General features: G+C 42.5%; 2 protein-coding genes across 3 annotated transcripts in view; one reads left to right on the top strand and one right to left on the bottom strand.

Annotated features, from left to right (window-relative positions):
- Window positions 1-5,737, top strand: part of LASP1 (LIM and SH3 protein 1) — a 59,471-nt gene extending 53,734 nt beyond the window's left edge. The window contains exons 8-9 of the transcript XR_013405684.1: window positions 4,374-4,494; window positions 5,033-5,737. The gene's annotated coding sequence lies outside the window, so the exon portion shown is untranslated. The remainder of the gene's footprint in view (window positions 1-4,373; window positions 4,495-5,032) is intronic.
- Window positions 5,738-8,934: 3,197 nt separating this feature from the next.
- Window positions 8,935-26,919, bottom strand: part of FBXO47 (F-box protein 47) — a 36,479-nt gene continuing 18,494 nt past the window's right edge. The window contains exons 7-11 of one of the 2 annotated variants that reach the window (XM_077971496.1): window positions 23,275-23,451; window positions 22,115-22,261; window positions 21,328-21,470; window positions 17,181-17,340; window positions 8,935-9,265 (exon numbers count right to left, since the gene is read on the bottom strand). In XM_077971496.1, the coding sequence (XP_077827622.1) occupies window positions 9,129-9,265; window positions 17,181-17,340; window positions 21,328-21,470; window positions 22,115-22,261; window positions 23,275-23,451 (764 nt within the window). In that variant the 3' untranslated portion in view covers window positions 8,935-9,128. Of the gene's footprint in view, window positions 9,266-14,709; window positions 15,574-17,180; window positions 17,341-21,327; window positions 21,471-22,114; window positions 22,262-23,274; window positions 23,452-26,919 lie in introns of those variants that run through there. The other variant, XM_001085225.4, reaches the window with a different exon arrangement.

Raw genomic sequence — 26,919 nt, forward strand, 5'->3', positions numbered from 1 at the left:
TATGTGTGTGTAGTTGTAAGGTGCTGCTGCTGTGTGTGTGTGTGTGTGGCTGTAAGGTGCTGCTGCTGTATGTGTGTGTGTGTGTAGCTGTAAGGTGCTGCTGCTGTATGTGTGTGTGTGTGTAGTTGTAAGGTGCTGCTGCTGTGTGTGTGGCTGTAAGGTGCTGCTGCTGTATGTGTGTGTGTGTGTAGCTGTAAGGTGCTGCTGCTGTATGTGTGTGTGTGTGTAGCTGTAAGGTGCTGCTGCTGTATGTGTATGTGTGTGTAGCTGTAAGGTGCTGCTGCTGTATGTGTGTGTGTGTGTGTAGCTGTAAGGCGCTGCTGTGTGCGTGTGTGTGTGTAGCTGTAAGGCGCTGCTGCTGTATGTGTGTGTGTGTAGCTGTAAGGTGCTGCTGCTGTATGTGTGTGTGTGTAGCTGTAAGGTGCTGCTGCTGTATGTGTGTGTGTGTGTAGCTGTAAGGTGCTGCTGCTGTATGTGTGTGTGTGTGTAGCTGTAAGGTGCTGCTGTGTGCGTGTGTGTGTGTCTAGCTGTAACATACTGCTGTGTGTGTGTGTGTTCTGTCTGCTTGGGGGCACTGGCCTATGGCCCTCCTGGGAGCTCTGCTGCCCTTCAGGGAGAGAATGACTTGTCTGGACGCCAAAGGATAGTTTGCTGCTGTCTGACAAGCCCTCGGCCCCTAGTTCCTCCTTGCTGAGAACTCCCCACCAACCTACTTCTGGCTTCCCACCCGCTCATTCCTCTCTGCCCAACTTGGTGATGCTCCCGAAAGCTTCCCTGAGCTCTGTCTTGTCTTACTGTGTCACTTCCTCAGTGATGAATCTGTACCCACTAGCCAGAGCCCTTGGGGCAGGCGATGAGTCTAATTCATCTCTAAATCCCTGGTACTTGCCCAGGAGCAGGTGGGGAGCTGTTGAATTAATGAATGAGCTCGGCTGGGGAGCAGTTCTAGCACTCTGCCGCTGCCAGGCAGAGAGCAGGAGCTCCATGCGTTTAAGGAATGAGATGACAGGGACAGGGCATTCCGCAGTGGGATGGGACCTGGCTAAAGCTGTCTGTAAGGTGGCCTGGTAACCCAAAGCACTACTCACAGTGCCTTCTGAATGTAATCTTTAATACACATCCCCTTTCGTCCTTCTTCCTCACAACCCTGTGAGAGAAGTAACTACTTATAGAGGGGCTCACTGAAACCCAGAAAGGCAAAGCAGATTGGTGGCAGTCACAGTGGCAGAGTGGGGCCTGAGACCCCCATGTGATGCTCACAATCTGGTGCTGTGCCATCTGGCCGTGGCAGGCCATGTGCCTGTGTCCTTGGCAGCTCTCAGATGCGTGTCTCCTGGGCTCCATGTTTTGCTCCAGGTGCCCAGGGTCTGTGACTGGCCAAAAGGCCAGGCGGCCTCCCCTCTTGCTCAGTGGGCTTGGGAAGAGGACAGTGGTAGAGAGGTGAGTCTGGCCCTGCTCAGTGCTGCCAATCAGCCTCAGGTCCAGCTGCTTGAGGGGCATTTCTCTCTTGGGGCTCAGAACTAAAGCATTCTCCAGCCTCAGAATCACAGCAGGGTGGAGAGGAGGAGGGCTCTCCTGAGCTGAGCATTTGTAATCTGGAGAATGACATGGCCAGAGTCCGCCGAGCTGGGCCAGTGTGGGGAGCATCCAAGGCGGCCCTGGGTGGTATAATTAGAGACAGCACTGACACCTGCTCCCCTCCAGGGGTGCAGGCAGCCCAATACTTTCCCAATAGAAGGGAGTTTGTTGGCAAAGCTTGCCTCATGTTGGCCTACCCCACTCCTCAGGAGGCTTCATTCACCTTCAGATCTATTTGAGGGAACAGTGCTTTGGGGGGCATTGCTGCCACGTCTCCACTCCCCGCTCACAGAAAGCTCTGCCTCCTGGGAGTGGGCCAGTGGGAGGGGCTTCTGAGTGGCCTAAGTTCTTGAGGTCTAGCATTATGAGGAGGTTACCAATATATCTTAACCCCAGGCCTTTAAAAAAAGTACTATTTGGGGTGGGGGCCAAGGAGACTAGGCCTCAGAGACATCCTAGGGAATTTTTTAATTTAATAGGAAATAATTGAGGCTTATAAAAAGGCAAAAAAATCCTGGCTAACATGGTGAAACCCCGTCTCTACTAAAAATACAAAAAATTAGCCCGGCGTGGTGGTGGGCGCCTATAGTCCCAGCTACTCGGGAGGCAGGAGAATGGTGTGAACCCAGGAGGCGGACCTTGCATTGAGCAGAGATCGCACCACTGCACTCCAGCCTGGGCGACAGAGTGAGACTCCGTCTCATAAATAAATAAATAAATAAAAATAAAGAAAAGAATAAAACAATTCTCTTTTCCCCCTCAGAAGAAACCACTTGAATTTTTTTAATTTCAGGGATGCCCCCTGAGAATTCTTCAGTGTCCTCTCTGTGTATAACACTATGCTGAGCTTTTGGAAGAGGATATCAAAGAAAACAAAATTAGGCCTGGTGCAGTGGTTCACACCTGCAATCCCAGCACTTCGGGAGGCTGAGGTGGGAGAACTGCTTGAGTCCAGGAGTTTGAGACCAGCCTGGGCAAAATGGCAAGACCCCATCTCTACAAAAAAAGAAAGAAGGAAAACAAAACAGTGGGTAATGACTGCAAGAGACGAAGGAGTGAGTGGAGGAGGGGTCTTTGGTGCCCGTCCTGTAAGTGCGCCCTCTGCAAGTTGAGCAGTGCACGTGGGGTGTAGAGGCCTTCCAGACCAACAGGGGGAGCAGTGTGGGGCAAGAGGAAGAATATGAACTTTGATGTCTGCGTGCCTAGTTTTGAATCTTGGTCTCTGACATTTCTTATTTATTTATTATTTTATTTTATTTATTTTTTTGAGATGGAGCTTCACTCTTGTTGCCCAGGCTGGAGTGCAATCTCAGCTCACTGCAACCTCCACCTCCCAGGTTCAAGCGATTCTCCTGCCTCAGCCTCCCAAGTAGCTGGGATTACAGGCATGCGCCACCACGCCCAGCTAATTTTGTATTTTTAGTAGAGGTGGGGTTTCTCCATGTTGCTCAGGCTGGTCTTGAACTCCCGACCTCAGGTGATCCACCCGCCTCAGCCTCCTAAAATGTTGGGATTACAGGCATGAGCCACCACACTAGGCCTTTTACTTCTTATTTTATTTATTTATTTATTTTTGAGACAGAGTCTCACTCTGTCGCCCAGGCTAGAGTGCAATGGCATGGTCTTAGCTCACTGCAACCTCCGCCTCCCGGGTTCAAGCAATCCTGTAGCCTCAGCCTCAAGAGTAGCTGGGATACGGGCATCTGCCACCATGCCCGGCTAATTTTATTTATTTATTTATTTATTTTTGAGATGGAGCCTTGCTCTGTAGCCCAGGCTCGAGTGCAGTGGCACAATCTCAGCTCCACCTCCTGGGTTCAAGCAATTCTCTGCCTCAGCCTCCCGAGTAACTGGCATTACAGGCATGCGGCACCAAGTCTGGCTAACTTTTGTAGTTTTGGTAGAGACAGGGTTTCACCATCTTGGCCACACTGGTCTTGAACTCCCGACCTTGTGATCCACCTGCCTTGGCCTACCAAAGTGCTGGGATTACAGGCGCGAGCCATTGTGCCCGGCTGGTCTCTGACACGTCTAAGCTATGAAGCATTAGGTAAATTTCTGGCCATCTCTGACCCTCATCTATGAAAGACTCGTAGGGTGGTTGAAATTGCACCACATGTACAATATCTGGCCCAATGTAGGAAATGTGTAAATGTTAGCTTCATCCCCCAGGGAAGCCCACTGAGATCCATATGAGTCCTTTGTCTGTGTCTCCCCATAATGTGACCTTTAGAAGTTGCCAATGGCCCACCCAATACCCAACCATGATTTTTCTGAGATAATCTGCCCGCGGTGTGTGAGAGGAAAGGCGAAGAAGGCAGTCAGGAGGATTCAGTCGCGGGGGAGCTGGGTAGGATCCTATCTCCTCCTACATCCAGAGCATGCAGGCTCCATTTAGATACAAAGGGGTCAGATTGGGTTACTGGGGAGAAATTGAGCCCCTTTGATTCTGCGGTTCTGTGGGTCTAAATCTGGCAGCTCCTTGGCTATCCACCCCCAGGCTTTGTGATTGGTTGGCTGTGGTTGGTGGGGGGGCAGGAAGCTGCTGGTGGAGCTGCAGCATCCTTCAGTCTCAGGCCCCCAGGAGGGGGAGGGGAAAGAACAAGGGCTGGGCCGTGGAGGGAAGAGGAGCCATTTCTCTCCACCGACTGCAACCTCCGTGCTCACAGCTCACGTTTCACCAGAATCCAGGGGCCTGGTCGGCCTAGGAATCCACAATGCTGGATATTTTCATCCTGATGTTCTTTGCTATCATAGGCCTGGTCATTCTGTCCTACATTATCTATCTGCTCTAGTGGCCTGGAGCTGCGGCTGGAGACTGCTGGAGAACAGCTCAGAGGGAAGGATGGAGCTGAATGGCCGAGTGCCCTGCTTGCTGACGCACCGGTGGATTTGTGCTTCTGGCTGTTATCTCGGGTACTGATTTAAAAAAAAAAAAAAAAAAAAAAGAAAGAGTTTGCTTTCCTATTTTTTTTCTCAGACCACTCTGAAAAGAATAAGAAATGCCAGCTTCTTTCTTTGGGACCTAATTTAAAATAAGAGTTTAAAAATTACAAATAAAATCTACAATGCAAAGGAGTTTTAGGCAGAATGGGTTGGGAGTGATGAGTGTGGTGGGGAGGGACTATTATTTCCTAATTTCTTCTTCAAGTTAGGTGCTCAAACTCAAGTTGTCTATTTTCTTCCGGTAATTAAAGATAAAACACATCTTTGCATGTCAGCATACTTGCAACATAGTTGTTTACAACTATGCTTGTATAATTGCATTACTTAATTATTGACTCATTCTTATTTGAGGGTGAGACAGCAAATAATTTTACTTGGGGTGGGGCTTTCGGGGAGATGTCCCAACTGTGGGATTTGGTGGAGAGGAGGGAGGAGCTCCTGGTACTTGGGAGCTGATACCTTTGCAGCTGTCCCCATCTAAGCCTTTTTATTTCTGGGTTTCTTACAGCTCCTGGTCTCTCCAGTCCAACAAGAGGTCTCTCATCCACAGCAGCAGTCCCACTGCCCAGCAGACTCTTTCAGAGCCTTCCAGACATGGCTGACCCCTGGCAAGCAAGGGGCTTTTTGAGCTGAGAGGCACTTGGCTGGGACATCAGGAATTCATGGACATGGCTGGCAGATACTGCATGTGTTTGAGCTGTAGATAGAGGGGATTGAGAACAGAAAGTTGAAATGGAGACTTATTAAAGTTACAGTGGAGAACTGCTCAAAAATTCATTTTGAATTAAGGAAACTTAAATTTCCTTAATTTAAGGAAACTTAAATTCATTTTAAGTTTCCTTAGATCTAAATGCAACTGCACATTACACTCAAATATGTTCCTTCCTTCTCACACACAGGGCTCCCTTGTGAAACTCAAGGGGAAGTTCAAGTTGTCCATCTTCACCTATGAAGTAGTCACTTTATCACTGTCTTTACAGATTGCACAATCTGGGGTTTTGTGGTTTCTCTTGTCTCACTCTCCAGCCAGGAAGAACTTGTCATTTGAGTTTTTAAAATGTATCATTTCTTCCCTACCTCAAACCACTTGTATCCCAGTTTCTCATTTAAAGGGAGAAATAGTTATATAGTCCTCATCCTTGCAGCTGATTGAATTATAAATGATAGAAACAAGATGGCTATACTTATTTAGGAAAAATCTCTTACCCCAAAATGAGTGTGTGTGTGTGTGTGTGTGTTTTGTCAAAGATCTTTTCTGGAAAAAAAAAAAAAACAACTTTCCACATAGTTCTCTGACCCATTAGAGTTGAAGAAACTATATATTTTGGGATTCAGAGTAGAATTGGCTTGCAAATCTGGGGTGTTTATTCCTTTTACAAGTCTGTCATAATTGTTCTACATTTAATTTTCCCTTCTCACTTAAAAATAAACAAGGAGAGTCAGGCGCGGTGGCTCACACCTGTAATCCCAGCACTTTGAGGCGGGCAGATCACCTGAGGTCAGGAATTGGAGACCAGCCTGGCCAACATGGTAAAACCCCATCTCTAATAAAAATACAAAACTTAGGCACGGTAGTGCGTGCCTGCCGTCCCAGCTACCTGGGAGGCTGAGGCTGAAGAATCGCTTGAACCTGGGAGGCAGAGGTTGTAGTGAGCTGAGATCATGTCACTGCACTCCAGCCTGGGAGACATAGTGAGACTACAACTCAAATAAAATAAAATAAAATAAATAAATAAGGAGGAAGGTTAAATTAATAGCTTTTAGTAATAACATTGTGTCCAATTTCCATGTTTTAAAACAAAAATTGAGGCATTATATGTCACAATTAAAATGGAAAAGTTGCATTTAAAAATTATGGACAAGGCCAGGCACAGTGGCTCACGCCTGTAATCCCAGCACTTTGGGAGGCCGAGGCAGGTGGATCACTTGAGGTCAGGAGTTTGAGACCAGTCTGACCAACATGGTGAAACCCTGTCTCTACTAAAAATACAAAAATTACGTGGTGTGGTGGCAGGTGCCTGTAATCCCAGCTACTCAGGAGGCTGAGGCAGGAGAATGGCTTCAACCTGGGAGGCGGAGGTTGCAGTGAGCTGAGATCACACCTCTGCACTCCAGCCTGGGTGACACAGCGAGATTCCATCTCAATAATAATAATAATAATAATAATAATAAAAAAAACATAAGAATTATGGACAAGAAAAAACACAATTCTGGAAGCTTTGTTTTGGCAACAGATTATGTGACTTTGCATAAGTCATTTAAACTTCAGGGCTAGGCCAGGCACTATGGAACATGCCTATAATCCCAGCATTTAGGGAGGTAGAAGCAGGAGGATAGCTTGAGGCCAGGAATTCCAGACCAGCCCAGGCAACATAGCGAGACCCCCATCTCCACAAAAATAAAAAATAAAATAAAAATAAATAAATACATAAGCTTTAGGTCTTCTGTTTATTCTGTCAAATGAAAGTGTTAGGCCAAGGTCGCATTATCTCTTTGGAAACTACATCATTGAGAACAGAATTCCCATGGAACAAACTCTTAATAGCTCACTGGTAGTCCCCCTTTTCTGAATATTCTCCTCAACATGACATTTTATAGTGAAAATTTAACTGCAAAACTCCCTTTTTTTTTTGCACCAACAGCCAGATTTTGATGAGAAAATGGCCATATTTATTTACTCCAAATATATATATTATGTCAGTGATAATTTGCCTAAACTGTTTCAGGAATATTAACAAGTATGATACTGCATTGTGGTATACTGCAAAAAGATAGGTAATCTGACATACATGGATGCAAGAAGCATGACTATGAACCTGGATATATTTAGGAATGATCTTCAGTGGAGTCCTTGACGTGACATTTTCCACTAAAATATTCTTCTAACTCCAGTATAACTTAGTGTTTCAAACTACAATTTCCCTCTTCAAGCCAAGACAGCAGCTCTACATCCTTACCTAGGTAATTCAGGCAAGTGCCTGATTTTGGAGGAGTTCAAATTAGAGTTAGTTTTGACGGTATAGATCTTTTTTTGTTTGTTTGTTTTTGTTTTTGTTTTTTTTGAGACGGAGTCTCGCTCTGTCGCCCAGGCTGGAGTGCAGTGGCCGGATCTCAGCTCACTGCAAGCTCCGCCTCCCGGGTTTACGCCATTCTCCTGCCTCAGCCTCCCGAGTAGCCGGGACTACAGGCGCCCGCCACCGCGCCCGGCTAGTTTTTTTTGTATTTTTTAGTGGAGACGGGGTTTCACCGTGTTAGCCAGGATGGTCTCGATCTCCTGACCTCGTGATCCGCCCGTCTCGGCCTCCCAAAGTGCAGGGATTACAGGCTTGAGCCACCGCGCCTGGCCATGACGGTATAGATCTTTAAGGTATAGTCTAACCAAGCTTGCTCTGGTCTTTTGTGACATCAAGGCTTCTCAGTCTGTATTCTTACAAAGTTGAACCAACTAATCAATTCAGTGAAAAAAAATCAGCAGATTTCACTCATACACTGGTGACATATACCACTGGTATTGGGTACAGTGTAAGGAGAGAAGATTACCCATCTCTTCAGTTGTAAAATAGGATTTAAAAAAAATAAATCAATACATTTTGGAAAAAATGTATGACTTTGTGCTTATATTTATGCAATAGTATGCTAGCTTATAACAGGGTTTTACTGTATTATTTTGATAGTTGTTTAAATTTTACATTTAAACTATTTGTATTTTGGCATCCCAAAACATAATAAAACACTGAAAAAAGTTACTTCTGTAATATAAGGTTTTGTATAAATTTTATAAATCTGTGTCATAGGGTAATTTTGTCCAATAAAATGTCAATGAAATAAAAACCACTCTGAATAGATTACTTAGAAAAAATCAAGTGACAATGCTAAGAATCATTACACTAATACCTGCTTTCTTGATGAAAACGGGGTTTGTGGGGAAGAATGATGTATTTTATTTATTTTATTTTTGTTTTTTGAGACGGAGTTTCGCTCTTGTCACCCAGGCTGGAGTGCAATGGAATGATCTCGGCTCACTGCAATCTCTGCCTCCTGGGTTCAAGCGATTCTCCTGCCTCAGCCTTCTGAGTGGCTGGGACCACAGGCATGCACCCCCATGCCTGGCTAATTTTTGTATTTTTTAAAGTAGAGGTGGGTTTTCATCATGTTGGCCAGGTTGGTCTGGAACTCCTGACCTCAAGTTATCTGCCTGCCTCAGTCTCCCAAAGTGCTGGGATTACAGGTGTGAGCCACCATGCCTGGCCAAAATGTCATTTTGATTTTAAATTACTCAAAAATAATGGGACTTTTCCTTAGTAAGGCATCAAAGCACAACTGAAGTGGAAAATTGTCTTTGTAAATTATATGCTTTGGCTTTATCAAACTATAAATATTTTCAAAGTCTAGAGTATCCTCTTCTTTTTTTTTTTTTTTTTTTTTGAGACGGAGTCTCGCTCTGTCGCCCAGGCTGGAGTGCAGTGGCCAGATCTCCGCTCACTGCAAGCTCTGCCTCCCGGGTTCGTGCAATTCTCCTGCCTCAGCCTCCCGAGCAGCTGGGACTACAGGCGCCCGCCACCTCGCCTGGCTAGTTTTTTTGTATTTTTAGTAGAGACGGGGTTTCACCGTGTTAGCAGGATGGTCTCGATCTCCTGACCTCGTGATCCGCCCGTCTCGGCCTCCCAAAGTGCTGGGATTACAGGCTTGAGCCACCGCGCCCGGCCTAGAGTATCCTCTTCTAAGTCAGTTTTGCACCCATCTATTTTAAACAAAAATAAAACCAAAGTCATATATTAAGAGGGGAACAGAAAAAACCATTGACACAACGCCCATTATAAAATCAATCACACTAAGGCAGATACATTTAGAAATGTTTAAGAACATCTTTGTACTTAAAATTTAAACTGTGAGACTGCCAGGCACGGTGGTGGGTCACGTCTGTAATCCCAGCACTTTGGAAGGCTGAGGCAGGTAGGTCACTTGAGGTCAGGAATTGGAGACCAGACTGGCCAACATGGTGAAACCCCATCTCTACTGAAAATACAAAATTAGCTGGGCGAGGTGGCACATGCATGTAATCCCAGCTACTCAGGAGGCTGAGGCAGGAGCATCACTTGAACCCGGAAGGTGGAGGTTGCAGTGGGCCAAGATTGCACCACTGCACTCCAGCCTGGGCGACAGAGTGAGATTCTGTCTCAAAACAAAAAACAAAAAACTGGTCGGGCGTGGTGGCTCAAGCCTGTAATCCCAGCACTGTGGGAGGCCGAAACGGGCGGATCACGAGGTCAGGAGATCGCGACCATCCTGGCTAACACGTGAAACCCCATCTCTACTAAAAGATACAAAAAACTAGCCAGGCGAGGTGGCGGGCACCTGTAGTCCCAGCTACACGGGAGGCTGAGGCAGGAGAATGGTGTAAACCTGGGAAGCGGAGCTTGCAGTGAACTGAGATCCGGTCACTGCACTCCAGCCTGGGTGACAGAGCAAGACTCCGTCTCAAAAAAAAAAAAAACCAAAAAACAAAAAGACAAAAACAAAAAACAAAAAACAGGCTGGGTGCGGTGGCTCATGCCTGTAATCCCAGCACTTTGGGAGGCCAAGGTGGGCAGATCACGAAGTCAGGAGTTCGAGACCAGCCTGGCCAACATGGTGAAACCCCGTCTTTACTAAAAATACAAAAAAAAAAAAAAAAAAAGTTGGGCATTGTGGCACATGCCTGTAATCCCAGCTGCTCAGGAGGCTGAGGCAGGAGAATTGCTTGAACCCAGGAAGCCGAGGTTGCAGTGAGCCAAGATCACACCATTGCACTCCAGCCAGGGCGACAGAGCAAGACTATGCCTCGAAAAAACAAACAAAAAACAAACAAACAAAACAAAAAACAAAAAAACACTGTAAGAGGCCGGGCACTGTGCTTCATGCCTGTAATGCCAGCACTTTGGATGGCTGAGGGAAGCAGATCACCTGAGGTCAGGAGTTTGAGACCGGCCTTTCCAACAAAGTGAAACCCCAGCTCTACTAAAAATACAAAAATTAGCCAGGCGTGGTAGTGTGTGCCTGTGGTCCCAGCTTCCCAGGAGGCTGAGGCAGGAGAATCGCTTAAACCTGGGAGGCAGAGGTTTCAGTGTGACAAGATCGCACTACTGTACTCCAGCCTGGGTGACAGAATCTGTCTCAAAAAAATACTGTAAGATCTTATAGTCATGGGAAATTGCAGGTAATCCACAATATTTAATTACATATATTATTTTTTGAAACTGGTATTAAGCTATGATAATTATAGCATTTCTAGTTTAGCAGTAATTGGAATATTCATTGCTTATGGATTTAATCACTGAATTAAATAGTGGAACAGTGCAGAATACTGTTCTATAGATTACTGTTTATGAGTTATTGCTAGTAAATGAAATTATTTAATTTTATGTTAATATTAAGTGTAAGTATACACATACATAAATATACACCTAATTACAATATTAATTTATATTAAGACATTTCATTTTTTTGATCATGGTAGAGCTATAATTAACAGCTTAAATGAAGATAAGTTCTCCCACAAAAAACTCAATAACTTGCATAATGACAAACTCTGAACAAGTTGGAATGTTTTCAATTTTAACATAGTTTTATTAATATAGTAAATAAACAAAATTTAGCAAATATATTTAGTATCAAAGAAATTTTACCATAAATACAATACTTCTGAAATAGCAATGCATATTTTCCAGTTATATGTACCTTTAAGAAAGCAGTGATCTCAGAATGTCTACAAGTATTACTATTATTATTTTAAGAGTCTTTCAAAGGGCAAATCATTGGGGTTTGTAGGGTTCTTTTTTCAGTCTCTAGTTATTTGAGGAATTTTCTGGAGTTATATTTTTCTTCTTTTTTTTTTTCAATCTTGCCCTTAAATGGAATATATTTGTTTTCTCGATGAAAAGAATGCAATCTTAGTCCTTTGGAAATTTTTTCTTTTTTAACCTGGAGAAGACTGTTCAATGCAGCTTTCAGGTCACCTTTCCTAGCTTAGTAATGCTTCAAAAAACCAAGAAGCATATGTCCATATCCTGATTTCTTACAGGTTTCACAGTTACCTGCTGGTGGAAGTGCTACAGAAGTCACATTGTTAGTAAGATATCCAATAACCAAAGAGGCTTTTGTAATAGCCTTACTTTTACCTTTCACAATATTTATTGACATAAAAATCTTTAATCATACAATTGAGTACTATTTGCATAAAGAGGTTAACCTTTTAGTAATAATCACAAAGAGGTTAGTATTTGTTATTCATTGACATAAGATGGTATTTCCAGCTGCACCTTCTGTTGGGTATCTCATAATTGGCATGAGAAGGAATCCTCCAAAAAGTGTTAAAGTTTCATAGTTTCACAAGGTACAGAGAGTTTATCACAAGTTGTACATTTTCAATTAGTTTCTCAGGAAGGTAGCATCATTAGTTTGTTAGTACTATTATGGTGCATGGTGTGTGTAGAAACAATAATAAAGATAAAGATAATAATGTGTTATTGAACTTGCCTTCTACAGGGAGTAAAAAATCATTCTACAAATCAAAGTCAAAGGAGGCTGAGGAAATCATTACAAAAAGGAAAAAGGAGCTGGGCGCCGAGGTCTGCTAATTTAGGCCAATCTTTTTTTTTTTTTTTTTTGAGTCAGAGTCTCGCTCCATCGCTCAGGCTGGAGTGCACATGGCGTGATTTTGGCTCACTGCAACCTCTGCCTCCTGGGTTCAAGCAATTCTCCTGCCTCAGCCTCTCAAGTAGCTGGGATTACAGGCGCCCGCCACCACGCCTGGCTAATTTTTGTATTTTTAGTGGAAACAGGGTTTCACCACACTGGCTAGGCTGGTCTCTTGGCCAGGCTTGTCTCGAACTCCTGACCTTGTGATCTGCCCGCCTCGGCCTCCCAAAGTGCTGGGATCGTGAGTCACCATGCCCAGCAGCCAATCTTCTACTTTAAAAAACAGTACAGGCTAAATTATCTGACTTGTTAGTACTTTACATAGTTATGTTGTTATGACTGTTCCAGAGTTAGCTAGAAATTGACAGTCTCCTAACATTTTTTAAACTATTCATATTCCAAATTCTCTTTTTTTTGTGACAATATGACTGCCTATACCATCACTTAAACATTGATAGTAATGGTAAGAAAAACATATGCTTTTAAAAGTTAATTTCCCCTTTAAAATTTGACATTACACTTCCTCATGACAAAGGTATTCAGCAAAAAAGAATGGACCACCGAATTGAAAAAACTGCAAATTTGGTCATAAATGTTATTTATATTTTTTAACAATTGAGTGGACAATTTGTCAGCTTGCTTTTTATTGGTGGCAGAATGACACAGTTTATTTCCTGCACCCAAAGAATGAATCAAACTTTTTATGTTCCAAATTTTTGGTAAGGATGATATAATAATCTCACAATTATTAAGAATAATGAAATAAATAATGTGAGGGTTTTTTTTAAATTACAGCAGCAGTCATGTCAGTTCAAGTGTATAAAGAAGATTCAAAACCCAGACCAAATATGTTTTACATGCTTCTTTTGTAAACTTGCTAAAAACAATTGCTGTGGAGAGTGGGATCATTCAAGGAATTCAAGGAAACTTTACAATGCAAAATTTCTTTCTCTAAGGAAATGAAATCTAGAATCCATTTACTAAAATATTAAAAATATTCACTATTGCCGGGCATGGTGACACCTGTAATCCTAGCACTTTGGGAGGCTGAGGCGGGTGGATAACCTGAGGTCAGGAGTTTGAAATCAGCCTGGCCAACATGGCAAAACCCTGTCTCTACTAATGATACAAAAAAATTAGCCAGGTATGGTGGCACACGCCTGTAAGTCCCAGCTACTGGGGAGGCTGAGGCAGGAGAATCACTTGAAGCAGAGAGGCGGAAGTTGCAGTGAGCCAAGATTATACCACTGCACTCCAGCCTGGGCAGCACAGTGAGACTCAGTCTCAAAAAAAAAAAAAAAAAAAATTCACTATCTATATTTAAATATTTCACTTTTTTTTTTCCTTATTTTTTCTTTCCCTCACAGGTAGTTGAAGAGGTATGTTCTTAACTTGGAATAACCAATGTTTTGATAAATCTATGCTTTGCAAGCATGTATAGGAAGAAAGAGAGGGGAAAATGAAAAATCTAAGGTATTATTTTATACTCTGATATCTGCCAACTTTTAATCTTTATAATTGAATTCCATTTATAATTCACTGAGGGTGAATTCGTAAATTGAGAAGAAAATGAAACCAGGATAAAAGCAAGAACTTTGTTTTTGCATAAATATGCTAATGAAAAACTGGAGAAAAAAATTCCGGCCACCAATGGAATTACAGTTGGAAAACCCATCTAAGAAAGACAGTTAAACTTCTCACCCTCCAGAGATGAAGGTTAAGTGCCTTTACTACTGAAATATAATAAAATCCTGTTTTCACAATTTGTATTTTCTCCACAATTTTCACTCTTCCTCAGTCCTATTCATCTCTCACTGAGACCCTCTTACCAAACATTTGAGAATTTCCTACACTTTACACCCTACTTCTGCAGATACTTTCCATATCCTCTAGTGTTTCTTCCCTTCATCAGCTCCAAAGGTGAATTAAATCAAGAGCGTGGGTAAAGAAAGCCAGCCTCTGAGAAGTCCAGGTGGAAGCAATGTGTCTTCAGAAGTAAAGTGCTCAAACCCAAGGAGAAAAAAATGGGATGGGAGATCCAGGAGGACTCCAGCATTATTTCAGCCCTGTCAAGTACTATTATTATCTACTTTAATAGTAAAAGTAAAAGCAGTAGTGGCAGATGCTAGTCAGGCTGAAATAGTCCTGCAGCTTCTTGGAATTATATACTTGAGTGAAAAGAACCGAACCCTACTCTCTCATGGGCTGCTGCTGTAAACCACCCATACTTTTACTTTCCTTCGTCAAATCTCGTTTGTTTTGTTTTGTTTCTTTTTTTTTAGAAACAGGGTCTCACTGTGTCACCAGGCTGAAGTGCAATGGTGCAATCATAACTCACTGTAGCCTTCAACTCCTGGACTCAAGGGATCCTCCTGCCTCAGCCTCCAAAATTTCTGGGATTACAGGCTTGAGCCACTGCACCCAGCCAAATCTCACTTTTTAAGAGAGGGAGAAAAGCTTTAGGAAGAAGTAAAAACTATTTGTAAAGATTATTCCGGCAGCAGAATAGCTATTTTCTTTCATTTTGTTTTTCTCTTATTTGCTACATTTTATTTGAATCCCTAGTAAAAGATTTGATTGTATTGAGACAATATACACCTTCCTGTGTGTATAGACCTTTTGTATGATTATCTTAAAGAAGGAAATATATGTCTGTCTCTCTCTCTCTATATATATATATACACACACACACAGACATATACATATACTTTTTTATCTGTTAGTTCATGTAAAACATGAACAAAATATAATGTTCTTTGTAAGCATATGCCAAGAAGGTAGTAAAAACTGTGATTTGTATTCTACACATTCCAAAACACCATATTGCAAATCTTCACAAAACATTCTGGGCTATGTCTATACAACTTAAACAAAGTGAACACACATACTATTTAGTGAATTTGGGTCTAACTATAAAATGGAATTTTCTCTTGCTTCAAAAATCCACACATACAGGTTGGCTGGTCCCAGATTCTTGAACAGCTAACATTCTATTTTGGTTTGGTGTTAGGTTGACTAAAACCTGGAGAGGCAGAGCTTGTTTTCCAGAGAAATCTCAGTTCATTCTTGAGTTTGCCTGTTATTTTTATATTAATAACGATGTAAGTAGTTGCTTCTAAAATTCTATCCAGCTTTTGAATTCTTAGGTTACTTAGATGATAAAAAGTCCCATGGATGCTATTTTTTGAGTGAAAAAGTACCACTCCTCTAATCATTAGTTCAGTGAGGTTCTCTAAAGGCAAGGTTTTCTGAGGATTTAGGCAGACAGAGAAGTATTCATGGTCAAATACAGGACCTCTTTATGGAAGTTAGCCTGAGCATGTACAAGATGGAACAAATTCAGAAAGCTTCTGTCATCTTCATCACGGTCTCCTATATGCCATACATAGTAGGGAAAATAAAATGACAGTTAAAATTTTAAGTATATAATTTATTTTATTAATTAATATATTTTTTGAGATGGAGTCTCCCTGTGTTGCTGAGGCTGGAGTGCAGTGGTGCCATCTCGGCTCACTGCAACCTCTGCCTCCTGGGTTCAAGCGATTCTTCTGCCTCAGCCTTCCAAGTAGCTAGGATTACAGGCATGCACCACTACACCTGGCTAATTTTTCTATTTTTAGTAGAGATGATGTCTCTCCATGTTGATCAGGTTGGTCTCAAACTTCTGACCTCAGGTGATCCGCCCACCTTGTAAGTATATAATTTATTTGAAACTTAAGATGTTCTAATTTTCCCTAGTAATACTTATTTATTTATTATTTTTTTGAGACAGAGTCTCCCTGTGTCGCCCAGGCTGAAGTGCAGTGGTGCGATCTCGGCTCACTGCAAGCTCCGTCTCCCAGGTTCAAGCGATTCTCCTACCTCAGCCTCCCGAGTAGCTGGGACTACAGGCACCCACCACCACGCCCAGCTAATTTTTTTGTATTTTTAGTAGAGACGGGGTTTCACCATGTTAGTCAGGATAGTCTGGATCTCCTGACCTCGCGATCTGCCCGCCTTGGCCTCCCAAAGTGCTGGGATTACAGGCGTGAGCCACCGCGCCTGGCCTTCCCTAGTAATATTTAAACAGAAGGCTTTTTGTTAGTGACTTTACTAAGTCAGGTTAACTACCGAAATCAAGGAATTATATAAGAAAAGTAGATTAGAAGTCAGAAGAAAAGGATGCTCATCCATGCTTTATTGCTTCTAACTTTGAGACCTTGGTAAGTCAGGTAACTTCTTTTTTTTTTTTTTTTTTTTTTGAGACGGAGTCTCGCTCTGTCACCCGGGATGGAGTGCAGTGGCCGGATCTCAGCTCACTGCAAGCTCCGCCTCCCGGGTTTACGCCATTCTCCTGCCTCAGCCTCCCGAGTAGCTGGGACTACAGGCGCCCGCCACCTCGCCCGGCTAGTTTTTTGTATTTTTTTAGTAGAGACGGGGTTTCACTGGGTTAGCCAGGATGGTCTCGATCTCCTGACCTTGTGATCCGCCCGCCTCGGCCTCCCAAAGTGCTGGGATTACAGGCTTGAGCCACCGCGCCTGGCCCCGTCAGGTAACTTCTTTAAGCCTTAGTTTTCTCATGTAAAATAGAGTTAATTATCATGTTGGTTACTTAATAAAGCTGTAAAATAATATTTACAAATATATTTTTATGCTAGTGACAGTTGGTAAGTGAGCAAGTTAAATTTTTTTGCTGTGCAAAATTGAAAGTGGTTCCTTTCAGAGCAGACTCTTCAACTTTATATTCTCCATTAAAACCAATACTAGATTTTTAAAGTGATGAAAGCCAGGAACTAAATATATTGCAAGGAAAAACAAACAAACAAACAAACAAGAAGTCTGCTCCATTTATTGTTAATTTTTTTTTTAAAGTCAACATAGAAATAGCTTTTTTTTTTTTTTTTGTATTCTTGGACTGTTAGAGAAAAATATCTCCGTTTTAGGTGGAAACTAGAGCGCATTTTTATGCACACCTGTGTACCAAGTACATTCCTACTCACCAGACATAATTGATTGCAGCATTTCCATTATAACACATGCAAATGCATTTGCCACATTCTGCAGGAAGTTATTTCTTTCCACTGGAGTGCTAAAGACTTTGCAGACTTTTTGCATCATTTTAACTGTCCAATCCATGCAGTATAGTTCTTTCTCACACACCTGATTTAGACATATAAAGCATTGTAAACCTTCATGTGAAGAAAGCTATAGAATTTGAAAATGGTGAACAATGATGAACAATGATAGTTTGTGATTTTACATAATTTATGATACCTGACGCCATACTGAGTCTATACATGGGAAATGCCCTTGTAACTAATACTATTTTGCTTTCAAATGGTACGATTTTAATGGGAAAAAAGTATGAAGTAAATACAAGCCTAATTTAAGATTATCATAGAATATTATTTACTAATGCAATACCTAATATTGAAAACAGGCCAGGCACGGTGGCTCATGCCTGTAATCCCAGCACTTTGGGAGGCCGAGGTGCGCGGATCACCTGAGGTCAGGAGTTCGAGACCAGCCTGGCCAACATGGTGAAACCCTGTCTCTATTAAAATACAAAAATTAGCCAGGCGTTGTGGCGGGCGCCTATAATCCCACCTACTCAGGAGGCTGAGGCAGGAGAATCACTTGAACTCAGGAGGCAGAGGTTGCAGTGAGCGGAGATCACACTGCTGCACTCCAGCCTGGAGGACAGAGCCAGACTCCGTCACACACACACACACAAAATAAATATATATAATATATATAAAACAAATATATATATATATATATATAACAGTTACTGAACATAGAAAAAAAGAATTCTGCTCATTTACTCATTCAATAAACATTTATTGAGCACCTGTCAGGAGCTGAAGATGCAATGAGAAACCATAAAGACATGGCTCTATTTTCAAGAAGTTCAATGAGGATGACAGACAAATGGGCAATTTCAATAAGCAAGAGAATTGTATGGTATTGTCGACTTTCCATCTTGAGAATTTTAGGGAATAAATTTCTTCATTATTGAAAAAATAAATATTTAAAGTAAATATTACATGTTCCTGCTAAAATTGACTGAAAAGTAAAAAGTTTCTTTACTAACATCCTTAATTGCCAATTTAACTCACATAGCCAAATAATGCACATTATTAAAATAAACTGTGTAGTAATGTAACTAAATAATAGCACTGTGATAGGAAAGATCTATTGACTATTATGTGTAAAATACTGTACTAGGAACTATGAAAGAAATAAGTGACACAGCACTGGATTTCAAAGAGCTTGCAGTCTATTTTGGGAGATGACCTACCCCACACATACAGTGGCTTAAGCACACTAATAGTAAATGAAGATAGAGAAGACAAATCAGAGGCAATTCAGAGAACTTTAATGATCAGAATTGACATGTTAATAAGAGAAGGCTTTCTAGAGAAGGCTTCCCCACCCCTAGTGATTTTCTCTCCATTACATTTGCTATAGTGCTGCCAAAACGATCTGCCAAAAACACAAAGCCAATTATGTCTCTCTCTTTCATAGAACTTGTCAGTAGCTCCCTATTAGAAAATGGATTGAAGCTCCACAGAATGGCCCACAAAACCCTTCCTTACCTAGCCTCTCCCTTCACGTCTAACCTCACCTCCTTCTACTCTTCTGCAGATTTTACCCTTCAGAAATCATACTCAGCTGCTTACAGTGTTCTGAATACAGTCACATGATCCCATTTTTCTTCTGCCTTGAATAACCTGCTGCCACCCTCTATCTGCCTGGTGAACTCCTACTTATTCATTTACTTATTTATTTTTTAGAGACAGGGTCTCCCTCTGCTATGCAAACTGAAGTACAGTGGTGTGATCATAGCTCACTGCAGCTTCAAACTCCTGGGCTCAAGTGATCCTCCCGCCTCAGCCTTCTGAGTAGCTAGGACAATAGGCACACACCACCACACCCAGCTAGTTTTATTTTATGTTTTGTAGAATTGAGGCTTTCCCTATATTGCCCAGGATGGTCTGGAACTCCTGGCCTCAAGTGATCCTCTGGGCTCAGCCTCCCAAAAAGTTGGGATTATAGACATGAACCACTGCACTCAGCCTTTTACTTATTTTTTGAGATGGGATCTCATTCTGTTGCCCAGGGTAGAGTACAGTGGTGCTATCTTGGCTCACCACAGCCTTGACCACCCAGACTCAAGTGATCTTCCCACTTCAGCTCCTGAGTAGCTGAGCTCACAGACACGCATGCCACAACTCCTGGCTAATTTTTAAAATTTTTAAATTTTTTTATTATTTATTATTTTTGAGACAGCATCTCACTCTGTCACCCAGGCTGGAGTGCAATGGCATGATCTGCTCACTGCAACCTTCGCCTCCCAGGCTCAAGTGATTCTCCTGCCTCAGCCTCCCGAGTAGCTGGGATTACAGGTACCCGCCACCACACCTGGCTAATTTTTGTACTTTTAGTAGAGTCGGCGTTTCACCACATTGGCCAGGCTGGTTTCGAACTCCTGACCTCAGGTGATCGGCCTGCCTCAGTCTCCCAAAGTGCTGGGATTACAGGCATGAGCCATCATGCCTGGCCATTTTTAAAAAATTTTTACTGTAGAGACAGGGTTTTGCTGTGTTTTCCAGGCTGCTCTTGAACTCCTGGGCTCAAGAATCTCATAATTTATGGCCCATAGTAAGCACTCAATACAAATTTGTGTTAAATAAATATTAAATAAATATAATATTTTATATATATGTATGCACGTGTGTGTGTGTGTGTGTGTGTGTGTGTTGAGAAGGGAGAGGGTCTCGTTCTGTTGCCCAGACTGGAGTACAGTGGCACAATCTTGGTTCACTGTAACCTTAAACTCCCAGGCTCAATCAATCCTCCCACCTCAGCCTCCTGAGTAGCTGGGACCAGAGATGTTGCCAAAATACCCAGCTAATTTTTGTATTTTTTGGAGAGATGGGTTTCGACATGTTGCCCAGGCTAGTCTCGAACTCCTGGGCTCAAGTGATCCTTCCGTCTCAGCCTCTCAAAGTGCTGGGTTTAGAGGTGTGAGCCATCCTGCCCAGCCTAAATATATTTTCTTTTTTTTTTTTTTTTTTTGAGACGGAGTCTCACGCTGTTGCCCAGGCTGGAGTGCAGTGGCGCGATCTCGGCTCACTGCAAGCTCCGCCTCCCGGGTTCCCGCCATTCTCCTGCCTCAGCCTCCTGAGTAGCTGGGACTACAGGCGCCCGCCACCACGCCCGGCTAATTTTTTGTATTTTTAGTAGAGATGGGGTTTCACTGTGGTCTCGATCTCCTGACCTTGTGATCCGCCCGCCTCGGCCTCCCAAAGTGCTGGGATTACAGGCTTGAGCCACCGCGCCCGGCCCTAAATATATTTTCAAGACTTTTTATTTTGAAACATTTTGACTATACAAAATTAGAGAGAATAATATAATAAACTCCCAGTATTCATTTCCCAGTTTCAACAATTATCAATCTTATTTCAACTCTATCTCCATTTACTCCCAAGTCCTCTACCCAACCCACCCCCACAGTGATTATTTTGAAGTAAATCAAATGGGATACTTTTCTTAAAATGGATTTTTTTAAAAAAGAATATAACTTAACAGAACTGTATAACGAAAATCCAGACTTGAAGTGGGGAGAGATTAATAGAAGGGATGATTCCAAATATGTTCATGACATGTTTTAATATTGGGCCAGGTGCGGTGGCTCACGCCTGTAATCCCAGCACTTTGGGAGGCCGAGGCGGGTAGATCACAAGGTCAGGAGTTCAAGACCAGTCTGGCCAGCATAGTGAAGCCCCGTCTCTACTAAAAATACAAAAATTAGCCAGGCATAGTGGCGCACGCCTCTAGTCCCAGCTACTCAGGAGGCTGAGGCAGGAAAATTGCTTGAACACGGGAGGCGGAAGTTGCGGTGAGCTGAGACTGCACCACTGCACTCCAGCCTGGGCAAAAGAGTGAGACTCTGTCTCAAAAAACAAAATAAAACAAAACAAATGTTTTAATATTTTGAAAAAGAAACATTAAAAATATATACTTCAATACTCATTTTTACGAAATGTTTTTTGTCCACGTTTCAGTTCCTTAAGGGCAGCTCCCTGGTAGGTCAATTGTAGTGTTAAACAACTTGCTAGAGAAAAACTTATTTTTGCTTACCAAAGCTAAAAAGACTATGAGCCTTGCCAGTTCAATGGTCCGTCCATTCACAGCTTTACTAGCCATGAAAGTGAAACAGATGTTGTTTCCACTTAGCATTAGGAGACGTGCATTATTCTCTAGAAGCCACTCACGGGGAACCACTTTTATTAGAGGAAGAACAATTATTTAATGAGAAATCACACAACAGCTATAGTAAATACCATTAAGTACATGCAATATTTTATCACTTTATTGGAAATACAATTAGTGCCGAGGGAAATGCTAAAAAAAATGCTCTAGTTTACCAATTATGGCATTCAGTTAGAGACAGGTTATTGCCATGTCATGGAGACTCTTACAAATATACTAATAATATAATCAAAGCAATTCTCCTACACATAGGTCAGCAGGCAAAGTGCTGTGCAAGGAAAGCATCCTTGTAAACTTTAGAATCTTAAAGGATTATGCAGGAATAGGAATAATTGTTTCACCTCTCCTTTACTTGCAGAAGAGGGCTTCTTACGGAACCTAGGAGGGTGTTTCTGAGAATTTACAACATGGGAGTAAGTGAGCTAATTAAACGAAGAGGTTTTCAAATAATAATAATAATAAATGTTTATTTATAAAATTGACAAGCAAAGGAAAGTAAGTTCATTATATGCATTCTTTTCAAACATAATGCCAAACTCTTTAAATATTTTAGAGCATTCAGTGTTTCCAACAGACACATCATTTGTTACAATTTTATAACTGCATTTTAACAATAAACTTCTATTATTCTATGTTAGTAAATATATTTTTTTACCTGATAGTTCATCTACAAGACTGATAACATCATCTGCTGTCCACTCTTTAGTGCTAGCGTCATATAGTAGCTTAATGGCATCAGCCAAACCTTTCAGACTGAATTCATCTGTAGGTTCTTCTATCATTTTCTGCCAAACCACCTGTCCTGAATTGAAACAAAAACGAGGCTATGACAGAATAGTTGGCTTTGTGATAAAGACTTGTTCAAAAAGGAAAGTGAATTGCATAATGGAATCCCATTACTTATACAAGCTACTTTCATTTTAACTTTCATAACAAGAAGTCAATTCTGGTAATAGTATAGATTTGAACATCTCTGGCCAGGTGTGGTGGCTCATGCCTGTAATCCCAGTACTTTAGGAGGCCGAGGTGGGAGGATCACTTGAGGTCGGGAGTTTGAGACCAGCCTGATCAATATTGTGAAACCCTGTCTCTACTAAAAGTACAAAAATTAGCTGGGCATGGTGGTACACGCCTGTAGTCCCAGCTACTCAGGAGGCTGAGGCACAAGAATCGCTTGAACCCGGGAGGCAGAAGTTGCAGTGAGTGGAGATCGAGACCATCCTGGATAACACGGTGAAACCCCGTCTTTACTAAAAATACAAAAAATTGGCTGGGCGTGGTGGCTCACACCTGTAATCCCAGCACTTTGGGAGGCCGGGGTGGGTGGATCACAAGGTCAGGAGATTGAGACCATTCTGGCTAACATGGTGAAACCCCATCTCTACTGAAAACACAAAAAATTAGCTGGGTGTGGTGGCGGGCGCCTGTAGTCCCAGCTACTCGGGAGGCTGAGGCAGGAGAATGGTGGGAACCCAGGAAGCGGAGGTCACAGTGAGCCGAGATTGCGCCACTGCACTCCAGCCTGGGTGACAGAGCGAGACTCTGTCTCAAAACAAAAAACAAAAAAACAAAAAATTAGCTGGGCATGGTGGCACGCACCTGCAGTCCCAGCTGCTTGGGAGGCTGAGACAGGAGAATTGCTTGAACTCGGGAGGTGGAGTTTGCAGTGAGCGGTGATTGTACCACTGTGTGCATGTGTGCGTGCGCGCGTGTGCATGTGTGTGTATAATATATGCTTCTTAAATATATATATATGCTTCCTAAAGTAAAAATAATGAACCAGTTATGTTATACCCCTGAAAAATGGGTGCTCACCATCTTGAGGAGATATTGGCCCAAAGATGATATACAGTAATCTTGCCTGATTCACCATTGGCCATGGTTTTAATATACGTGTCAACCAAAAAGCAGAATCACTTCGATGTGTCCAATGATCAAGGAGGACATTCCTACAGAAGAGTCTGATCCTTAACTCAAGTTTTCGGGCACTTCCTATGAAGACAAAAGAATTGTAAATCATTCTTTGTAGAAAGGCTGCTGTGCATATTGAATAGTGATCAAAGCAACTTATTAATCATTATGGTTAGTAATAGTAAACTAGGTTTCTAAACAGGAAGTAACCAAAAGATTATCTATTCTTTTTTTTTTTTTTTTTTTTTTTGAGACGGAGTTTTGCTCTGCCGCCCAGGCTGGAGTGCAGTGGCCGGATCTCAGCTCACTGCAAGCTCCGCCTCCCAGGTTTACGCCATTCTCCTGCCTCAGCCTCCCGAGTAGCTGGTGCCCGCCACCTCACCTGGCTAGTTTTTTGTATTTTTTTTAGTAGAGACAGGGTTTCACCGTGTTAGCCAGGATGGTCTTGATCTCCTGACCTCGTGATCCGCCCGTCTCGGCCTCCCAAAGTGCTGGGATTATAGGCTTGAGCCACTGTGCCCGGCCGATTATCTATTCTTAAACTCCCCTAACTTCATAATTTGTCTATCTACTTACTCTTACCTTCCTGATTTATAATCGATATTTTGAATAATGGGTCAATCAATCAAAAGACATGCTTAAGCTTACCAGACTCTTGTACAATTTTGGATTTAAAAATAAATAAATGCAGAGAAAGGTCAAAGACATACATCATTAATATACTTTGTACTGAGTCACTTCATTTTCCTTTATGAAAATTTTATGACCAGGTGCGGTGACTCACGCCTGTAATGCCAGCACTTTGTGAAGCTGAGGTGGGAGGATCACCTGAGGTCAGGAGTTCAAAACCAGCCTGGTCAACATGGTGAAACCCTGTCTCTACTAAAAATACAAAAAATTAGCCAGGTGGCAGTGGTGGCACATGCCTGTGATCCCAGCTACTCAGGAGGCTGAGACAGGGAGAATCACTTGAACCCGGGAGACAGAGGTGGTAGTGAGCTGAGATCTCACCACTGCACTCCAGCCTGGGTGACAGGGCTAGACTTTGTCCCAAAAAAAAAAGAAAATGTTATGTTGCTGTTGTTGATAGATATGGGGTCTTGCTCTGTTATCCAAGCTGGAGTTCAGTGGCATGATTGATCATAGCTCATTACAACCTTGAACTCCTGAGTTCAAGCAATCCTCCCACCTCAGCCTCCCTAGTAGCTGGGACCACAGGCTAATTTTTTGTAGTTACAGAGGTCTCACTATATTGCTCAGGCTGGTTTTGAACCCCTGGCCTCAAGAGACCTTTCCATCTTAGCCTCCCAAAGTGTTGAGATTACAAAGCATGAGTTACCACACTCAGCTACAAAAATTTTAGATTAACAGCTGGGCGCGGCGGCTCACACTTGTAATCCCGCACTTTGGGAGGCTGAGGCGGGTAGATCACGAGGTCAGGAGATTGAGATATCCTGGCTAACACGGTGAAACCCCATCTTTAGTAAAAATACAAAAAAGTTGGCTGGGTGTGGTGGCGGGCGCCTGTAGTCCCAGCTAGCCGGGAGGCTGAAGCAGGAGAATGGGTGTGAACCCAGCAGGCAGAGTTTGTAGGGAGCCGGGATCACACCACTGCACTCTAGCCTGGGCAACAGAGCCAGAATCCATCTCAAAAAATTTAGATTAACATAGGACTACTTTTTCAAAAGCTTTATTGAGATATAAATCACATACCATACAATTTACCCATTTAAAGTTTTGCAATTCAATGGATTTTAGTTTACTCACAGTTATGTGCAGCCATCATCATAGTCAATTTTAGAACATTTTCATCACTTCAAAAAGACATGCTGTTCTTTTTGCTATCATCTTGTTATCTCTCTGTCCTTTACCACCCCCAGCCCTAAGCAACCAATGCTCTACTTTCCATCTCCATGGATTTCCCTATTCTGGATTTTTTTCTTTTTCTCTTTTTTTTTTTTTGAAACAGAGTCTTGCTCGTCACCCAGGCTGGAGTGCAGTGGTGCGATCTCGGCTCACTGCAACCTCTGTCTCCCGGGTTCAAGCGATGCTCCTGTCTCAGCCTCCTGAGTAGCTGGGATCACAGGCGCTTGTCACCACGCCTGGCTACATTTTTTGTATTTTTAGTAGACATGGGGTTTTGCCATGTTGGCCAGGCTGGTGTCGAACTCTTGACCTTAGGTGATCCACCTGCCTCGGCCTCCCAAGGTGCTGGGATGACAGGTGTGAGCCACCACACCTGGCCCCTATTCTGGATTTTTATATGAATGAAGTCATATAGTATGTGGCATTTTGTGACTGGCTTATTTCACCTAATACAGTGTTTTTAAGGTTCATCCATATTGTAGCATGTATCAGCACTTCATTCTTTTTTTTTTTCCTTCAACTTTTATTTTAAGTTCAGGGGTACATGTGCAAGATATGCAGGTTACACAGGCAAATGTGTACCATGGTAGTTTGCTGCACAGATCATTCCATCACCCAGATATTTATTTATTTATTTTTATTATACTTTAAGTTTTGGGATACATGGGCAGAACGTGCAGGTTTGTTACATAGGTATGTGCCATGGTGGTTTGTGCCATGGTGGTTTGCTGCACCTATCAACCCGTCATCTACATTAGGTATTTCTCCTAATATTATCCCTCCCCTTGCCCCCATCCCTCCATCACCTAGATATTAAGTTCAGCATCCATTAGCTATTCTTCCTGATGTTCTCCCTCCCCCAACCCCCACAGCACTTCATTCTTTTTAATGGCCAAATAATATTCTATGGTATGGATGTACTACTACATTTTGTTTATCTATTGACCCATTGATGGACATCTGAGATGTTTCCATCTTTTGGCTGCTATGAATAATGCTGCTATTAACATTCATGTAGGCCAGGCATGGTGGCTCATGCCTGTAATCCCAGCACTTTGGGAGGCTGAGACAGGCCCACTTGAGCCCAGGAGTTTGAGACCAGGCTGGACAACATGGTGAAATCCCATCTCTATAAAAAATACCAAAAAAATTAGCTGGGCATAGTGGTATGTGCCTGTAGTCCCAGCTACTCGGGAGGCTGAGGTTGGAGGATTGCTTGAGCCCAGGAAGTGGAGGTTGCAGTGAGCTGAGATCGTACCTCTGCACTTCAGCCTGGGTGATAGAGCCAGACCCTGTCTCAAAACAAAACAAAACAATAACAACAAAACCATTCATGCACACGTTTCTCGGTGGACATATGTTTTCATTTATCCTGGGGCTATATACCTAGAAGTGAAATTGATGTATCATATAACTCTATGTTTAATCATTTGAGAAACTGTCAGACTATTTTGCAAAGTGACTGCACCATTTTACATTCCCGCCAGCAATATGAGGATTGTTGTCACATTCTCACTAACACTTATTATCTAAATCGAACTTTCTGATTCTAGCCATCCTAACGGAATGTGAAATGGTATATACTATTTCTCTGCTTTTCTGAGACAGTGTCTCATTCTATTGCCCATGCTAGAATGCTGTAGAGCAGTCATGGCTCACTGCAGCCTCAACCTTCAGGGGCTC

Source organism: Macaca mulatta, chromosome 16 (assembly GCF_049350105.2).
Source record: "Macaca mulatta isolate MMU2019108-1 chromosome 16, T2T-MMU8v2.0, whole genome shotgun sequence".
Taxonomy (NCBI): Eukaryota; Metazoa; Chordata; class Mammalia; order Primates; family Cercopithecidae; genus Macaca; species Macaca mulatta.